Source organism: Sphaeramia orbicularis, chromosome 12, assembly GCF_902148855.1.
Source record: "Sphaeramia orbicularis chromosome 12, fSphaOr1.1, whole genome shotgun sequence".
Taxonomy (NCBI): Eukaryota; Metazoa; Chordata; class Actinopteri; order Kurtiformes; family Apogonidae; genus Sphaeramia; species Sphaeramia orbicularis.
In genome coordinates this window covers 54,113,244-54,134,043 of record NC_043968.1, presented here as the reverse complement: position 1 = coordinate 54,134,043, position 20,800 = coordinate 54,113,244, and the positions used below count along the sequence as shown (strand labels likewise).

General features: G+C 35.8%; 1 protein-coding gene across 5 annotated transcripts in view; it reads right to left on the bottom strand.

Moving 5' to 3' along the window:
- Window positions 1–3,233: 3,233 nt before the first annotated feature.
- Window positions 3,234–20,800, bottom strand: part of rxraa (retinoid X receptor, alpha a) — a 196,295-nt gene continuing 178,728 nt past the window's right edge. For all 5 annotated transcript variants that reach the window (XM_030149305.1, XM_030149307.1, XM_030149306.1 and 2 more), the window contains 3 exons: window positions 19,054–19,145; window positions 8,543–8,648; window positions 3,234–4,714 (listed from right to left, as the gene is read on the bottom strand). In XM_030149305.1, the coding sequence (XP_030005165.1) occupies window positions 4,567–4,714; window positions 8,543–8,648; window positions 19,054–19,145 (346 nt within the window). In that variant the 3' untranslated portion in view covers window positions 3,234–4,566. The remainder of the gene's footprint in view (window positions 4,715–8,542; window positions 8,649–19,053; window positions 19,146–20,800) is intronic.

Sequence of the window (20,800 nt, the reverse complement as noted above, 5' to 3'; positions counted from 1 at the left end):
CTTTGATTGTTTTCTGAGGTCCCATAAATGGCTGAGAAGCTGGTTCTTCTGTGTTTAAGAGCTGCTGCCATTTTATTTTTTTTTTTGCTGGTTGATAAAGAGATTCATTTCGTAAAGTCGGATGCTTTGTGAAAGGGAAAAAAAAAAAAAATCCGTAAAAGAACGCCTGCTTTGTGGAACAGTTTGGTCTTAAAGACTTGTCTCCCTCTTTCAATATTGGAAATACTCAAGGAACAGATCTGCAGATATATATTTATAAATATATACACATATACATATTAACAAAATATAGCTTTATGTTATAAAGCATTCGTGTAAGTAATCATTCTACGTGGGTGATTATTTCTTTATCTAGTCGAGATCATTGTTCATTTCCTGCAGGGGGAGTGAGTTTGTACGACTTTATGGCTTTAGATACCTGCGGTCACCGATCACAGTAAACTAAGACGAGGAGACATCGGACTAAAGAGAAGCAGAGGTTTGGATGGTTTTATTAAAAGCTAGCTGGGGGGGGGGGGGGGGGTCACCCTGTCAAACACTTGGAACATCTGTTTTTCTAGATTTTTTTCATCTGGATTCAAAGCTGCAACTTTCCTCTTCAGTACGTTTTGCTGTTTTAAAGAGGAAAAGAAAAAAAAAATTTCCTCTTTGCTGAAAAGTTTGGAGCGAATAAAGTCAAGGATTAGTTTTTTTTTTTTCCAGAATATAAATACTGTAAACGGAGCTGAAGCTGGCAGTCAATACTGTCACCTGGATAGTTTTTTTTGTAGTAAAACAAGCCAATACGTCAAACTTATTGCTTACTTTCTCAGTCTCATTAAGCACAAACAACAACAGGAGCATCGATTATAATAGAAAGTGCCGTCGTCTTCTTTTACTTTTTTATTTTTCCTGTTTTCTAATTAAATACTTGTAGAAAAATTCAAGTATAACGTCGCAGTGCTGACTCTGCTCCACTAAGGGGAGCTCACAGCTGGTAAATAACCGCTGCGTCCCTCACATGCTCTCCTCATCTAAAGCTCCTGTGACTGAAAGGAAATGTTTCGTATCGAGACGACGCAGGAGATCATCTGAGGAAAAGAAAAAGAAAAGGAAAGCTGTCTTTGGCGGAGGCCTTTCAGCGTCACGGCCTCGAAAAACCGCCAATAACCGACATGTGGTCGTTTGTGTCATCGTGTCTTCGTTGGTCTGTGGAGTCGTAAGGGCGCCATGAAAATATTGTGTTATATTAGTCCACAGGTGTCAAACATGCACCCCGGGGGCCAAATCCGGCCCGCCAAAGGGTCCAATCCGGCCCTTGGGATGAATTTGTGAAATGCAAAAATTCCACTAAGATATTAACAATCCTTTTAGTTCAGGTTCCACATTCAGACCAATTCAATCTGAAGTGGGTCAGACCAGTCAAATACTATTAGAATAACATATAAATAATGACAACTTCAAATTTTTGTTTTTGTAAATGTAAATATTTTCATGTATTTATGCTAAAACAAAGTATAATTTCACAAAAAATGTGAATAACCTGAACAAATATGAACAACCTGAAATGTCTTAAGAGAATTAAGTACAATTTTAACAAGATTCTGCATGTTATTAAATGTTTTGTGTTTATAGATCCACTGTGATCTGTAAGTTCTAATGTACATGTTTAAATAATAAACTGAGGCATAATATTGTTAAAATGACACTTATTTTTTCAGTTTGTTCATGTTATTCACATCTTTTGAAAGGATAGTTTATAGATGTAAACCTTTTCATAATGTAAATTTACTTTTTCGCTCTAAAACAGAAAAAAGTTTGGAGTTGACATTATTTATATATTATTATTTTACTGGTTCGGCCCACTTCAGATCAAATTTAGCCGAATGTGGCCCGTGAACTGAAATGAGTTTGACACCCCTGTATTAGTCGCACCAAAGTGACTCGATTGGAATTCGATAGTTAATAACGATACATGCTCCGATCACACGTCAAAAAAAATCGAAAGTTAAGGTTTTTAACCCCAAGAGCCGGGTTTTCCTTCCACTGTCACCAAGGGTTTGGTCCTGGAAGATTCTGTAGGGCATCTGAATTTACTGAAGTCTGGTCCAACCAGCTCTAAATGTAAAATATCATACAGTTATGATGTGGTGCTATATAAATAAAAACCTGATTGAAAATAAAAAGAGACCCTTCATGAGCAACTTTTAAAGTAATTCTATGATGGATTGGCAGGTCTGGATGCTATAAATAGTTTGCTAGTTGTCATTAAATGCGAAAAATCCATTCCAGTGGGACACTTCAGACTCCACAAACCTCAGTGTTCTATGGTTTTTATCAGTAAACGGATGCACGCTGATGCTGATTTATTTACCCTTAAGTCCAGATAGCGACGAGATGCTTCTGAAAAGACTCGAAAGCAGATAAATGCACATTAATGAAAAATGTGTCCCATTAAACTCCACGAATGAATCAGCACTAAAATGAAATATCTGAATTAAAAAAAGGGCTGAAATCAGATTAAGTAAGGTATTTAGTCCTGGTGATGAGATCATTACAGCAGGCCCACGTCCAATAAAATCTGGTTTTGTCCTTTAAAACTGTCAGACTGTGTTTTACTTACACAAAACCGCTCTACGGAACAATCTTTGGAAAATGCACTCGATGCATAGATTTGCAGCAGCTGCAGCATTTAGAGAAGAAGCGGAAAAAAAGCATACTACGGGCATTAAAGTATATTTATACATAACGCAGAGATATTAACATTTCAGTTCGACTCGAGCGACGCTTGTTTGTCCAGAGAAGTGCAGAGAGAGAGAGAGAGAGCGATTGTGTGTCGGGGTTTTAGGAGGAACAGGTAGAAAAAAAAAAAAAACTACAAACGGTCCCCCTACTTGCTCGCTCAGAGGTCATTTACATCGACACCGGCTCCGTCCAAGAACCCGACTCTGTCATGAGGTTAAGTGCCAAGTAACAATACAAAACAAAACAAATAATGGCTCTGCTGCAACCACGAGCGCGTCTCCCCTCATACTGTTAATGGTTTGAGCATGAAACGGATGAAAAAACAAAACCCAAAAAAAAAAAAAAAAAAAAAAAAAAAAAAAAAAATGGAGGTATTTGTGCATTGCAGTTGTTAAAATGAAAACAAAAACATCAATACTGTATTCGGTTGTAACTGTACAGGTCAATATGAGGTGTTTTTTTTTGACTCCCCTGCGTTGAAACAAAACAAACAAAAAAAAAAGTGAGGATTTTTTTTTTTTTTTTTTTTTTTTGAGTGTGGAGGTGTAAATGGTGTGCTGAAAAGTCACGTGAAATGACAAAACAGGAAGGAAAGTAGCTTAAAAAAACCAAAAAAAAAACCCCTTAAACAAACCCCACATTCTACCATGGCTGAGTGTGAGTGTGATTTCTCCCTGGTGGATGTGACCGTGCACTTTCCCAGTCCAGCCAAGATCAACTCTGGAGGTCGTAACAAAGGCCAAATGTTGAAACAGGACGGTGAAAGTTGTTCCTACGCTTGCTGGTAGTTTCACCCCTCCCCGAACATCCAAGAACGTGAGTGATGTTCATGTGACGTAAAGCTAAGTCCAATTTCCAACAGTCTGAAACGAGCAGAAAAACCTGCGTAGATTGTACAGAACACGCTCTCCCAACTTTTTCATCCATGGTTAACTGAACTCTTTTCTGATTGGTGGACTATCACGGCGTCCTCCCCCGATGTCGCACAGTGCTAATAGAGTAAGACATGGTTGTATTTGTTGGAATTGGGTAGAGACCTGAGTTTTTTGTGTTTTTTTTTTTTTTTTGTTTTTTTTTGTTTTAGGTTTTTTTGCACACTTGCAGCCTGGTTTAACCCACCTCTGTTCAGACAAAAAGCTTCAAATCAGCTAGTGCAAGACCTGACGTGTTCAGTCGAGTCAGGCAGGAACAGTCGAGTTCCTTAAAGCAGACCCTCCCCCTTTTCCCCCCGCCCCCCACCGACAATTTTCCCCAAAGTCCCTCCTCAAAGTATGTTTAGTCCTGAAAGACAGAGAGGGCTCAGGTCCAAGTCTAGACTGCCTGAGGCTCTTTGAGTCCACGATTGTCCCGATTATCACAACGCTAGTGTCCAAATGTGACATCGCTAGTTTTTTTTGTTTTGTTTTGTTTTTCTTTTCTGAATATACCTGCAAGCATAAACTGTGGGTGTTAAAAACCTGAACAACCTTTTCTTGTCAGATGTGAGAAAAGTTCAGATGAAAACAATGGCTCAATGTTTTTCATCCTCATTCCCGGTCCACTGTCGTCACTCGTGTTGCCGTGTGATTTTCATATATATATATATATTTCTTATTTATATATTTTTACAAGGTATAAAACAGACCCATAGACATGATGAAGTCAGTGTTCAGAGACACGTCGAAGGGGGCGGATCTCCATTCAAAGTCATCGTGTGATTTGTCCGTTACGGAGATGGATCTGTTTGATAAAGGATCCTGCTCCCCAGTCCAGAGCTGGCAGGACGGCTGATATGAGGAGGAGGAGGAGGAGGAGGAAGAGGAGGGTGGGATGAAGGAAGAAGGGGCTCAGCTCTGTCCACTATTATGTCATTTGATGAGGGGCTTCTAGCATCTCCATGAGGAAGGTGTCGATGGGCGTGTCACCGATGAGCTTGAAGAAAAACAAGTGCTCCAGACACTTGAGGCCGATGGAGCGAAGCGCCGGTAACCGCAGCAACAGCTTAGCAAACCTGCAACAGCACAAAAAAACAAAATGAATCATCAGCATCTCAAATCAGACAAAAAGGATGGGGGGGGGGGGATCAGCCTGGACTGCTGTAGAGTCAGTGGTGTGGTGGTCCCTGGAGAAGTGAGTATACTCTCAATATTTGCCCCCTTTTTTTTTTTTTTTTTTTAAAGTAGTCCAGAAAAAACGTCCAGTTTTAGAAACAGTGACATGTCAGACTACTCTATTTACACTGTAAACCCCAATAGGTTAATTTAACTCAAAAAAATAGTTGAAACTGATTGCATCAAAATTTTTAAGTAATGTAACTCTAAACCCATTGCCTTAAAAATTTAAGTAATGAGTAGTTAAAACTTGAGTGTATTAAACTTAAATGCTTGATTTGAATGGAATTGCTATTTTTAGTCTAACATAATAAATGCCAAGTTAATTTAACTTATTTTTTTTTGCAATGTCAATTGCTTTGTATAATCTATAACTTAATATCATCAGTTCATTGTACTCAAATCCAAGTTGATTTAAATTATAATCTTCTGCAATATAAATTGCTTTGCATAATTATTTAACTTAATATATTGTAGCATGGATGGAAATTAGGCAGGGAATTAGCTTACTATAATTTACCAGTACAGGAAGTGCTATTACTGTGGCAAAGCATTAAGATTTACACTTATCAGAAAAACTTTTGATGAACAGTAAAGCCATTGTTCTTCTTATGGCTCTCACTCATGGTGCACCTCTACAAAAATACAAAAACAAACACAAAATGCCAATAAACATTGCCAAACACACATTAAGTCCAAATTAACACTAACACCACAACCCCGCTGAACCCCTGCACAGAAAAAGAACACATTTTCAACAACATGCCCAATACCCACAATGCAATGCAGAGATAAAAAAAAAAAAGGTGTGGTCATGACTAAAACATATTGATTTAAATCCATTCAACTTAAACTGTTTTTGTACTTTTGACTGTTAGCCTACTCACACAGTTTAACTACTGGTGACAAAATCTCTTCTCCTCTAAATGTGCAGTCATATGGTCAGTATTTTAACCCTTTCATGCATGAATTATGAGAACCTTAAATATTTTTTTTTTCCTAAGTGTTTTTATTCCTCTTAAAGCATGAAAAAAAATGCAATTGATTTTTTTATGAACCTATTTTTCATGGAGTTACAAAAATGCCCTCTCAGCTGGACACCATGCATTTGATTTCAGAAGCAAAGAAACATGCATTTACTGATATACTGAGTAAACTATGAAATAAAAAAAACATTTTTAATGCTGCTAATCTGATGTTTTCTCACATTTTAACATACCTGCAAGAAGACAATATGCAAAAAAACATTATTTAACAAAACAAACAAGCTAAACAAAACTTAATTACAGTCTAATAACAGTTAATTTTTTACATTCAGACATGTTACTGCAGATCAGGTTTATCAAGAACAGCTAAGTTACAGTAATGGTCTGAATGTCAGTGTATGGGATGATGCATAAGAGTCCACTGTGTTGGCTGATTTGCAACTAAAACAACAAAACCCACGAATATACAAAAAAACAGCTGTAGAGTAGCTGTCCACTGTAGAGACCAGTATGCATGAAAGGGTTAAAAAAGTGACTCATTCTGAAACCACCTTAAAACTTACTTTACATAAACCTTTATTTAACATACATATTAAAACTGAAGTGACATATTTAGCTAATTGCAGAGCATATTTGATTAATAACTGGATTGTACAGAACCTTTCTATAGTCTTGTGCTGTTGAATAATTAGTTCCGACAGATTCACAGACTAAAAATATCACTTATTAGTTAAAGTTAATGGTGCATTTACATATTTTAGTCTGTTTGAAGTTCATTTTATATTGCTTGTGATACTGAAGTTTTGTACAACAGTTCCATAAAATAGAGTTCTTAAGCTAAAAAAAATGAGCCTATTTGAGAAATGATAGGTGAAATTCGAATTTTTGACAATGATGTTCACTTTCGCTCGATCTGGCCCCAAAATGATTTCGACACCTTTAACTGCTAATATCTTAAGTATAATTTTTTGTACTTCCCAAATTCCTCTTGCCAGCCAGATTGGAACAATTGGTGGACGAGTTTTGGCCCACGGGCCTTGTCTTAAAGCAACAACAAAAGATGTAATTTAGTCACTGCCAGAAAGTGGAAAATCTAAGTGATGTGAGTCATGGATTCACATTATGTCACTTTATTCTGATGAAATAGCTGCAATAAGCTATTATTAATAAGAGTGGCCAGGTTACTTTGGTGTTCTGCATTAAAAAAAAAACACAATAAGTGACAGAGCACTAAGTCAGATGGTATTAGCTTTATTCAATACTCTATTCTGATTGGTTAATTACACTTTCTGGACACAAATGACAAAACCTCTACATTGTTTGCCTCTCGTCTCTGAGTATTGTACATTTTTTGGGTCGGGACTCGGCCTATATATCACTGATCACAGATGCAACTGTAGAATCTCAGCAGCATCCTTTTTAAGATCAGTATTTTTTTGTGAAATTATTGACTGTTTAAGTTCGGAGAGTTTAATTAAGTAGCAAATCAGTTATTATTGTGTCCAATTTCAATGATCTTTGCCACAGGTGTCAAACATGCAGCCTGGGGACCAAATCTGGCCCGCCAAAGGTTCCATTTCGGTCCGGATGAAAGTGCAAAAATGAACCTGAACAGTCAAGGTTGTCCAAATCCTCAATTTCGTTGTACAATGACAATAAAGAGATTCTGATTCTGATCATCTTGGTTCAGGTTCCACATACAGACCAATGTGATCTCCAGTAAAAATAACAACACAATAACCCATAAATAATGACAACTACAAATTTTCTTTGTGAAAAATTATGTGGAAAAAAATGAAGTGAAAAAAGTAACATTACGCTGTGAAAATATTTACATTTACAAAACTATTCTTTCACAATAAAATGCAAATAAATACATAAATAAAAACAAAGATGAACAACCTGAAATGTGCAATTTGAACAATATTCTGCCTGTTACTAAATGTTTTGTGCATTTATGGATCCACTGTGATCTGTAAATGTGTTAATAATAAGAGATGTAATATTGTAGAAATTGTTCAAATTTTAGTTCCAAACTCCCAAATTTTCACAATATTCTGCCTGTTACCAAATGTTTATGTAACATTGTGTGTAATGTACATGTATAAATAATCAGTTGAGGCATAATATTGTTAAAATTGCACTAATTTTTCAAATGAAATTTCAGTTTTTTCAGGTTATTCACATCTTTTTTTGTAAAAATGTAAATATTTTCATAATTAATTTTTTTTTTTTTTTTTGTACTAAAACTAAAAGATAAACTTGGAGTTGTCATTATTTATAGGTTATTAAATCATTATTTTACTGGTCTGGCCCGCTTGAGATCAAATTGGGCTAAATATGGAACTGGACCAAAATGAGTTTGACAGCCCAGATCTCTGCAGTGTGGTAGTAATGCTTCTGTATTACTGCTACTATCTGCTGTTTATTCCCAATTAAACAGGCTGTTGCACTCAAAAAAAAAAAGACATTTTTCTTTCAATCTGCACTTTATTGGAAACACTTGACGTCCCTACACAACTCTTTTTTTTTTTTTTTAATTATTATTTTTATATATCTGTCAATTTGTTCATTTTTATTTCTATTTGTTCCACTCATGATCATGTGCAATTCCACTGAGAAAGTAATATAGTGGAATCAAAACCCACTTGTAGTTTTATCCACTGCAGCTGTGCACCAGAGACTGGAGGTGTGCATGATAAGTGTGTGTGTGTGTGTGTGTGTGTGTGTAGATGTTCCCACCTGCCGGGCTGCTCGGGGTACTTCTGTTTGCAGTAAGCCTCTAAAGACGCATAGACTTTCTCTCTCAGAGCTTCTACCTCACCTGGGTTGGACAAACCTTTAGAGTCTATGGACAGAAATAAATAATCATTAGAGCATTCATTCACTGAAACTTTAGTTTAAGCTGAAAATCACACACATCACCTATTTACAATGATGAGATACAAAAATGAAATGTGCAAAATTAAAAATGTATAAATAACACTTGGTTAAGGTACTTCTAGTGGCTTGCACAAAAAGCTATTACAAGGAACTGAGGAAGGACGGAACCACCAACACAGGACCAGTGGATCGCAATAATTGAAGGAATATAGACACTGGAAAGGGTGACTCACAGACTGCAACTACAGGAAGCTCAAATGGACAAAAAGTGGAATAAATGGACTGTTTACAGAGCTCAGAATGGTGGAAAGACTGGATAATGCCAATGTAATGAAATGTGTGTAATGTACCCAAGCAATGTTGTTTTGTTCATTTTTTGCTGTTTTGCTGTTAAATATGTGTGTAGAAAATTGAAATAGAACTTTGGTGAAAAAAAAAAGAATGTATAAATAACTGGAAAACCACTCTGAGAGCGCAGACCTCCGCCAAGGCAGATCAGTCCCATCCCGTCCCCCCCTGATCACCACCAAAATTTTATCATTTGTTCCTTGTGCCAGTATCAACATTTCCGGAAAATTTCATCCAAATCCGTCCATAACTTTTTGAGTTATCTTGTTAACAGACAAAAAAACAAACAGACAAACCCCGAAAACATAACCTCCGCCGTTCCTTGGTGGAAGTAACTATGTAAATATTTAAGTTTAAATCTAAATGTATATAAATATTTATATAGATAACAGACTTTTCATTCTTCTCTTTATATTTTGTTTTGCATGTGTATATTTCTGTTTTTCTATCTTCCCTGCACTTTATTTCTGTATGTGCTGCTGTCAACTCTGCAATTTTCCCATGGTGGGATCTTATCTCATCTTACTTTATCTTATCTTAATAATCAGTAGAAACAGTTGTGAAATCTCTATAGAGCACAGGTGTCAAACATGCGGCCCAGGGGCCAAATCCGACCCGCCAAAGGATCCAATCTGGCCCGTAGGATGGATTTGTGAAATACAAAAATTACACAGAAGATATTAACAATCGAGGATGTCAAGATAATTTTAATTAAGATTCCATCCACGTACAGACCAATTAGATTTCAAGTAGGTCAGACCAGTAAAATATTATCATATTAAACCTATAAATAATGAAAACAGCAAATTTTATCTTTGTTTTAGTGTAAAAAAGTAAAATTACATGAAAATGTTGATATTAACAACTGTTATTTTACAAAAAATGTGAAAAACCTGAAATGTCATAAGATAAGTAAATGCAATTTGACCAATATTCTGCCTGTTATTAAATGTTTCGTGCATTTGTAATTGTAATGTAAGTTGTGTAAAGGATAAACTGATGCAGAATATTGTTAAAATTAGACTTGTTTTTCTTAAGATGTGTCCAGTTGTTCATGTTATTCAGATTTTTACAGATGTTAACATTATCATAATTTAATTTGACTTTTTTCACTGTTATTATTTTATTAGTCCAGCCCACTTCATATCATATTAGACTGAACTAAAATGAGTTTGACACGCCTGCTGTAGAGAATTTGTCCATCAAAAAAGTTGTCTTTGTTTTGCGCTGCATGATCACCTGCCTGTGCGCCAGTGTCGCTCCGGGTGTTTTACTAATACTTAAAGGTTAACTGTGTATACTGTGTATGTGAACTAATACTATGTAATGTGTGTGTGAACAATGCTATGTGATGTGTGGGTGTAGCCTTAATTTTTAAAATGTTTCAAATTTTATGAATGCTGGTATTTTACATTTGACCCAGGGACAACAGTTGAAAAATAGCTTTTTTGCTAATACTGGCACATTTACAGAAATGTTCATTAATATGTACTGTCCCTGCTAAACAAACAAATAATAACTAACTAACTAACTAACTAACTAACTAACTAACTAACTAAATAAATAAAATATGGACCATTATCAGTAAAGGCATTTTGGTTATGCAATGTAAATACTGTCAAATGAGTTTATTCGAATTTGGTATAGGCCTATTTTGTTCTATTTTGTTCATTGTTCTGACTCGAAGTCAAAGGACAGGAGTGAGTATTTAAAAGTTATTATGTTAAGTTATTTGAAGATGAGAAAGGGGGTGGGATTAAATAAGTTTTTCTTCTTCCCACTCCTTTTTGAGTATAAATGAATTATTTATTTTTTTTTTTTTTTGAATTTTGAGTTTTCATGTATTCTGTGAATGCTCGAAATAAACAAACGAATGAATGAATGAAAGGGACATTTTTAATATTTCAAAAATTCAAACAAATTTTGTAGACATCATCCATGGAAGCTACATATACAACTTGAAATAAATCCAACCAGTAGTTTCATCAGAGAAAATGTTTTGAAGAAATTGCTAACGAAGACAACAATGAAGACGAAGACGGTGCTTTCACAATACTATAATAGCTAATCAGGGTTTCTGGTGATAGTTTTCTCATGAAATTTGAATCGCAGACATGTTTCTTGTAAATATTTTGTGATAAATGCCTCCTTCTACAGCTCTACTAAGGATCTGACAACTTGAGTTTTAACCCGACAGGACATTCTGGGTCAGTCCAACTATAATTTCAAGGCTGTTCTAATTTAAGCTCCACTGTGAGACTGGGCTTTGACAATCAACACAAGCATGCCATTGATTAACACTTGTGATTAACAAAGCGCCGCAGAATTGATTAACAATGAATGAACATTTCATGGCACTGGCTGGAATAGATGACACAGTGTGGGAACGCAGAGACTGAGAGGCTTTTGAGTCGTGCCATCCGCAGCCCCCACATTTTGGTCTCTCATTTAGAGAGGCGGTCTAGTGAACCCCTAATTAAGAAGGAATCAGGCCGAGAAGTGAACCGGGGCCAGTAATGGCTGGATGTGGAATACAGAGGATCAGTGTGTGTCTGGGGGTGAACGGATTCACGGTGACCTCAGAGGACGGAGGAGGACTCCCACAACCCAGACCTGAACAGTCACATTTAGGTTTGGTACACATAGGTGCTAGTTAACCCTCTCAGGACCACCATTAGAACAGGCTGCTGACATTTCTTTATTTTGTTTTTGCAATACAAATGTCAGAAAATGTCTTTTTTGCCAATTCTTTTGCACCTCTTTCTCAGGAAAAACTTAACTTTCTAAATCTGGCCTTTAATTATCATTATTATGTGTAATAAATTCTTAAAACGGTGTGTAATACTAAAAAAAGAAAAAAAAAAAAAAACTGACTTGAATTTTTATCATTCAGTCATGGGAAAAATGATCAGACCACCCCTTGTTTTCTTCAATTTCTTGTTCATTTTAATGTGTGGTACAACTAAAGGTACATTTGTTTGGAAAAATATAATAACAACAAAAATAGCTCATAAGAGTTTAATTTCAGAGCTGATATCTTACCATTTTCCATGTTTTCTTGATAAAAACAAAAATCATTTAAGTTCTTACATCCATATCTATGGCATTGTACTGACAAAAACAGTGCTTTTAGACATTCCATGTTTTCTTTTCTGTCTGTTTTAGTCACATGATACACACAGGAGTTAGTACTTGATTGCATAACCATTGTTTTTGATGACTTTTGATGGTCTAATCATTTTTTCCACGACTGTATTTATCATGAAAAACAACTGTAAATGTGCAAAACAAAACTTTACGAGATTATACAAATAAACTTTCAACTATTTTACTATTTTACATGTGCTCAGACATTGTTGTACTTTTTATTTTTTATTATTTCTAGTCATTTTTAGCCTGTGTGATACTCTCTGTAGCAATCTCTCTCTCTCTCTCTCTCTCTCTCTCTCTCTCTCTCTCTCTCTCTATATATATATATATATATATATATATATATATAAAAACATACAGGGTGGGGAAGCAAAATTTACAATATTTTGAGGCAGGGATTGAAAGACAGTGTATGACCAATTAGTTTATTGAAAGTCATGAGAATTTATTTGCAACAAGAAAATTGACATAATAGAAAATGTTTTTATTCTATGTGTCCTCCTTCTTTCTCAATAACTGCCTTCACACGCTTCCTGAAACTTGCGCAAGTGTTCCTCAAATATTCAGGTGACAACTTCTCCCATTCTTCTTTAATTGTATCTTTAAGAAAGTTGACATTGCTGTGTGATGTTCTATTGGTAGCATGTTCTAAAACGCCCCAAATAGCATAATCCAGAGGGTTTAGATCTGGGCTAGAAGGCGGTCATAAACATGATTCCCAAAAATTGCTAAAGTTGGATTTGTTGCTGTTGTCAACAAGTGTTTTGGTGTTCTTGTGTACGATTTTAACTTCAAATCATATTTTACTGCATTTCTAACGGTCTTGTTGTCTACCTCAAGTTCAATTGCCATTTTTCTCATGGATTTGGTTGGATCCTTTAGGATTTTGGATTTGAGAGCTTTAATAAAAGCTTTGGTACGTTTTTTGTTGCTTCCTCCACTTCCAGACTTTCTCGTAATAGTTTTGCTCATAGTCATTCTCTTCTTTCCATTATAAACAGTCTTTATGGACACTCCAACTGTTTTTGAAATCTCCTTTGGTGTGACGAGTGCATTCAGCAAATCACACACTCTTTGACGTTTGCTTTCCTGATTACTCATATGGGCAAAAGTTTCTGAAAAGGTATGGATAATAGTGTTAGGTATGATTATGACATCAATATATGTTTGGTTTCAAAACAATTGATGTAGTGCCTGCTGAGAAAAAACAACTAAATGTTCATTGTAAATTTAGCTTCCCCACCCTACATATACTACCAGTCAAAAGTTTTAGAACACCCCAATTTCTCCAGTTTTATATAGAAATTTAAGCAGTTCCAGTCCAATGAACAGCTTGAAATGGTACAAAGGTAAGTGGTAAAGTGCCAGACGTAAAAAAAAAAAATAAAAGGTTAAACAAAACTGAAAAATAATGCACATACTACTTTCTGCATTACAGTACTGTTCAAATAATGCTCACAACGGTATGGTACCAAAGTGTGTTCCAACACTACTTTTCTGCAGACAGAGGGGGTTGGAAGGAATTCTCAAATGTTGGGACACCTGTAGGAATTGGTAGCACTAACTTTTGAGGCTTGATCAACCTCCATTGCTGCAGAACTGCTTTAAGTTGTTAACCCATTTCTTGTTCGCCTTTTTGTAGAATTCTGAAATATACACTATTTTTCAGTTTTGTTTAACCTGACCTTTTTTTTTTTTTTTTTTTAACCTCTGGCAGTTCACCGCTTACCTTTGTACCATTTCAAGCTGTTCATTGGACTGGAACTGCTTGAATTTCAACACAAAACTGGAAAAACTGGGGTGTTCTAAAACTTTTGACCGGTAGTGTATATATGTATATATATATGTAATTTACAACTAAAATACAACTATCAAAAATACAGATAAAAACAACAAAACTCTAAAAAACACGCAAAATACTAATACACAATACACTGTACAATTATTTACAAGAATTCACTGTGCAAACATTACTAAAAGCTTTCTAAAATGATGCTGAGAGTAATAAAAATCTATTATTCTCTACTGTGATGTGTGATATAGCAATGGTAAACTCTAAATCTCAGTTTTCAGATGCAGAATTTCAGATGAATTTTGTCCGTAGTGCAACACAGTTCAGGAGTTATGATAATTTGAATAACAGCGTGTGTACAAAAATTGTGTCGCTGGAGACACAATGGTCCTAAAAGGGTTAAATGCACTTTAATGAGTGGCTTAATGATATGACAGTGACAGGATTAACCCCGGTCTACACAGGAAACCAGACGTGACCGTCACAGACGAGCTTTGAAGCGTTTATCTCAGTCCATCACAGTCCGACCTCCGTTTGATTCCACGTGTCCTCAGCTGTCCGTCAGCCCCAAAGAGCCGAGGGGACGGACTGTGTTTTCGCTGCGTTGAGTGACAGCAGAAATGGACGGCGCCCTTAAAAGTTTCCCCCCTAGATCGTTTCCAACCACTACAGAAGAGGTTGTGTTCTAGTTCACAGACTATCTGAAGCATTTCAACCAAAAATAAATCGGTTCAGAACCTGCTCATGACCAAAACAGAAGTATGTTTTGCTTTGAACTGAAGTGTGACCTGTGGGGGCTGAGTCATATTGTACAGGTTGGGAAAAGGACAGAGGTGATGACGGCAGCAAAGTACAACGGAACAACGGAGAAAGGAAGTAGCTCGAGAGAGATGGTTTCACACGAACTCAGGAACAAATAATAAACTCAGGGAAAGACATTTAATGATTACAGAGACCGACAGAAAGTGGAGATGTTAGTAGGTCTGTGCAATTATGCGAATCACAGTTGTAATAGCAGTTATATAACGTGCAATTATATAAGAAAGGCTGTCATTTAAAGGTCCACATTTCCCAATTTCAGACTGTAGAAATGGAAAGGTTAAGTATTTAGTAACACAAAAGCAGAGAGGGGTAAAGTACAGCATGCAAAATGACAGACAGTTCTTTATTCTTTTGGAAGATTTTGTAGTTTTTTTTTCAGCTACTTTCAGTTCATTGGTTTGACATTTCTAAAAGATTAATCTGTATTTTTGTAGATTCAAACCGAAATCGCAATTATTACCTAGAATCAGCGCAATGTGTCCTTTTCACTAAATTGCACAGCGCTACATGTCGCTATTAACGACACATCCTTAATTACAACAATTCTATTAAAACCAGTGGAAATGTAGGTTCTGAAAACCTGAACGGTACCAGTTCAAGAACAAAATCTACAGGCATTTATTGATAAACTTTTCATCATTTTTAATGTAACCCTTAATAATCTAGAACTATTTTTGTGGCGATTTCCAAGTTTTCTCTACATTTACTCTGTCCTAAATGATTTATCAGATTTTTTTTTCTTTTTTACAATATTATCCTTTGCATGTTGCATTTTTCAGAAAAATCATGTATTTTCCTATATTTAATTTACTGATTATGTAGCTGTTCATCAAAATTAAGACGTAATTGTATCAAAACAGAGAAAAGCAAAGAAAACCTGGATTTCCAACAAACTATATCATTAAAGGATCCTAAAAACAAACTTCTCCATTCACCGTCATTGATCCAACTCCATGGGTTTTACTTTTACTGGTGAGTCAATGTTGTAGAAGATGACAGTGTTTCCATGTTCACTACAGAACCTCTGAACGTCCAAATGGGTCATATCTGATGACCATGAAAAGATGACAAATTGTATTTTATCTCAATTATTCAACATCATTTATATGATTAGGAGATGCTTTTGGTCACCAGGGGCTGTTTAGGTTTTTAATGGTTAATGATACTTTCTTGATTCTGACATGTTTCTAGACCAGGGGTCTCAAACATGTGGCCCGGGGGCCAAAACCAGCCCACCAAAAGGTCCAATCCACCCCGCAGGATGAATCTGCAAAGTGTAAAAATTACACTGAAGATATGAACAATCAAGGGTGTTGAACTCATTACCTTCGTTAGGAGGTATTGTAATCACGTTGCTTTGTGTGTTTGCATACGTGAATGTTTGCGTGTTTGTTTGTTTGTTAGCAAGATAACTCAAAAAGTTATGGACGGATTTTCATGAAATTTTCAGGAAATGTTGATATTGGCACAAGGAAGAAATGATTAAATTTTGGTGGTGATCGGGGGGGCAGATCTGTCTTGGCAGAGGTCTGTGCTCTCTGAGTGCTTTTCTTGTTTTAGTTCAGGTTCCACATTCAGATCAATGTGATCTAAAGTAAAATATTAGCATAATAACTTATAAATAGTGACAACTCCATTTTTCTAGGTTCTAGGTTCAACTGGACTAGTTTTGATCTTTTGAAACAAAGCTAGTCCAGTTGAACCTCGAAAAACTACCAAGAAGAACAATGACCTGCAAATGTAAATATGTTCATAATTTAATGTTTTTTATTGCACTAAAACAAAGAGAAAAAGATATCATTATTTATAGGTTATGATGCTATTACTTTACTGGTCCGGCCCACCTGAGATCCAATTGGGCTGAATGTGGCCCCTGGAAGAAAATGAGTTTGACACCCCTGTTCTAGACTGTTCTGTACATTTCTCAGACCTTGTTTGACAGAAAGCCTCTACAGTGTGTACATGGCTTTAATTTTTTTTATCAACCTGTTGCTTTTTTGCAGTCTTCCAGTCACCCGTTGCGTCTGCCTCGTCTAACTTTTGCTCAGTGTCGACTGAACAGCTTTGCTTTCAGTTGTACGCTCTAGTTTTCATCCTGTCTTCTACATCCATTAGCCTCACTCTTTCCTCTCACAGTGGGAAACATACTGGCCATGCTGGCAGCCAGAAAAACACTCTGCTTCCACCAGTATGTGTTTGGAAATTCTCTATTTCAGAAACTTTACATGCTCTAATCCTAACTTCACGTGCTATGGGAATCATGGTAAATTCTAGTTACGAACTCGAGAATTGTACATGAACGCCACCTCATGTCATATTTCCCACTGGAGAACTGGGAAAAAACAGATGAAAATAACCTTTGGACTTTTCAATATGGAGGACAGCAATGATTGATTCACCGCAAATGATAAACACTGCTTTTATCAACGTTCTGCTGCTGTTGGCTGATGATTCTGCACATTTATAGTATACACAACTTGCAGAAAAAAAAAATTAAAAATGCTGTAGCAGATAAACTAGCCCATCCAAAATTATTATAGCCATTTTTCATTTCGCTACGACAACAGAAGCACTTGAACACAACACACTCATGATTTCAAATTCACAAGTGGATCAATCATCTTTCCGATAGCACGTGAAGGCAACATTATTCCACACTTTTCATACCGTGCATAAACCATATATACTGACAGTCAATAGAAACTTTGAGGTAGAAATGTCTGCATATTTCTACTTGTAGGGGGGTTGTAATTATTCATTGTGGATTTATTGATGACTTAGTGCTGGGGTAGTTGAGATAATGATGAGTTGTCATGTTGTCACGGTTCATTGCACATGGGTTGCACTTTGCAAAAGTGGACCAAATACACATTGAGCAATACTCAGTGGGTATCTGCACAATTTGAGGATTGGTTTTGAAGGCCTATATAAAAGCCCAAAAAAGCCCACCATTGTTAGTCCAGTGAACGGCATCATGCCACGTCTATCACATGAACAACGTCTCCGGGCACTGGGTATGGTGAAGGCCGGTTTGAGCTCCAGTGATACAGCCAGGCGTATGTATGGGCTGTTCCCAACCCACAATTAGAAACCTGGTTGAACGCCACAACACGACAGGATCTGTTGATGACAGACCACGTCCAGGGCGAGAGAGCGTGACAACTGCCGACCAGGACCGCTACTGTTGTGACTTTGTGTTTGGCAGGTGCCATTTTCTTTTGTTAAGTTTTTTGTTTTGAAATTATTCTTGAAACTTTAGATTTTTGTTTCTGTATGCCAATATCCTAAACAAATGATTCATATGAAAAAATTCCAGTTTAGGATTTCAAAATAAAAATTATGTCAAAAAACATGGTCTCAACGTTTTCATTGACTGTGAGTGTATTTCTGACTATAGTTACTTATGTTAATTGCGTCATTATTATTATTTTTTTTTTCCTGTGGACCTGCTTGTGTGCTTAATAAAGATTTAATTGCATATTCATTTTACATATTTAGTGAGTGAAGTTCATAAGAAACTTGGTAAATTATTCAGATATGATTGAAAAGTTCATGACGCATTAGGCCACTTATCAGATCTGATGTTAACACTGTTACAACTATCAGAATCGTTCATCTTTTAATTAAAAATACACTCTGGCTCAGATCTAGCTAAATTATTCAATAGAAATCTATGCTTTATTGGTTTAACTTTGAAACTCTTATAGTGATCTTCATAAGAAATGCCTCTGAGTTATATGTGTTTCATTAGAAGAAAACTTTTGAACATTGTGTTGTAAGTTTTGTGCAGAGTTTATGTTATTATAAATTTGTAAACCAAGGTTTTAGACTACAAGTAGCTGTGACCTTTAAGTTTCATTGAATGTGCCAATAAAAAATAAAATAAATGCTCAGCTCTTAAAAACACATGAAGCCTCAAGTGCCCAAACTTAGGTTAAAATGTAATTCGGTCGGTTGTGTGAAATGTCCAAGGTTAAAAAAAAAACCCTGCATTTCTGTGCAGACTGGGATGCTCACTGTGTGTGTGTGTTTTTTTTTTTTTTTCCCTCTCAGTAATATGCAATAATGATTGGATTGGATTTTTGGATTGGACATGATTGGATTTTTTTTAACAATACAACTCCAATTCTGGTTAAATAAGTCTGAAGTTAAGCTCAAAGAAACCAGCACTTCATTAAAAGCACACATCTTTGACATCCAATTTACATCCTCTTTAAACCGCTGCGGCGAATAAGAGCTCACATGTCATCATAGTTACCTGGATTGAAGAGAACGATAGCTCGAAGGCACCCCAGTTCTGTCTTATCCATCTGCATGTCCCTCATCTTCGATACCAGTTCTGTGAGGACCCTGAACAAAAAAAAAAGAACAAAAAAAGCCCAAAAATTAAACACTTGGCTCATTAAAAATATTTGAGGTTTTTTTAATCCTTCCTGTCTACTGGCCTTTTGCGTTATCTAGTACAGGGGTGTCAAAAAGTCCAATATGACCTCCGGTAGGTTGGACCAGTAAAATAAAAACAGTGAAAATAGTAAAATTACATTATAAAAACATTTATATCTAACAGTAACATGAGCAACCTGAAAAAATTTAAGAAAAATATGTGTAATTTTAACAATATTATAACTTAGTTTATCATTTCCACATGTGCATAACAACTTACAGATCACAGTGGATTTACACTACAAACAAAAAGGTAAGGATATTTTCAATTTTTGGGCTATTTTTTTCAGTTGGGATTCTTGCACAGTGCTTTTTACTTTTTTGTAAGTGAACTGAAAAACATTTTTTAATGACCAGACATTGTTTTATTTACAAATGGCAAAAATGACAACAAAAAAAAAGAAATATCCTTAACTTTTTGTTTGTAGTGTACAAATACATAAAACATTTAGTAACAGGCCGAATATTGTTAAAATTAAGGTAAGATAAGATAAGATAAGATATACTTTATTCATACCTCAAGGGGGAAATTCAGATATCAGCAGCACAAGACAATGTGCATAATATAAAAATAAAAAAAATATAAAAAATAGTGCTGGGCAGCGATTAAAATTTTTAATCGCAATTAATCACGTGGATTTCTGCGATTAATCACATAGTTATATGTGGGGGGGGGGGGGGTGCAGGCATCAACAGTGTGTATTGCCTTTAAGTGATATTTCAGACTTGAAGTACTCCGGTGATAAAAATAATTTCACACTGCAGTGCCTCCAGACTTTAACAGATTTTTATACTTTTTATTAAAAAAATATAAAAATCTATTAAAGTGATTAAAAATGGTAATAATAATAAAAAATAAAGTAACAAGAGTGCAGTAGGTGACTGATGAATGTGCAAGTGAGTGACACTGACAGGTGAATTACATTGACTTCTCTTAAGATATTTCATGTTGTTTATATTTGTTCAGGTTATTCACATTTTTTGTGAAAGGATAGTTTGTAAATGTAAATATGTAACATTTAATTGAACTTTTCTGCACTAAAACAAAGAGAAAAATTTAGAGTTGCTCATATTTATAGGTTATTATGATAGTATTTTACTAGTCTGACCCACTTGAGATCATATTGGTCTGTATGTCTGTACATCATTGATCGTTAATACCTTCAGTGTAATTTTTGCATTTCACAAATTCATCCAACGAACCAGATTGGAGTCTTTAGTGGGCCTGTTTTAGCCCATGGGCTGTATATTTGACACTGATCTAGAAGTAAGCACTGGAGAGATCACAGGAAACCACTGGTGCTTTTTTGTAAATAACACACTACACATGTAAATTATCCAGATCCAGACTATGGCATTAAAATATGTTTTAACCACAATGCAGTTCAAATCTATTTAAAAACAAACACACACGAGCGCACGCGCAGCCCATGTCGGCGCAGTTAGATCAGTGGAAAAGTTTACAACCCTGCAAAGTCATTATATTTAGTACATGGTTTTCATAAAGGGAAAGCCGCAGAGTAAACACACGCTGTAATCCAACACTAGCGCTGTGACCGTCT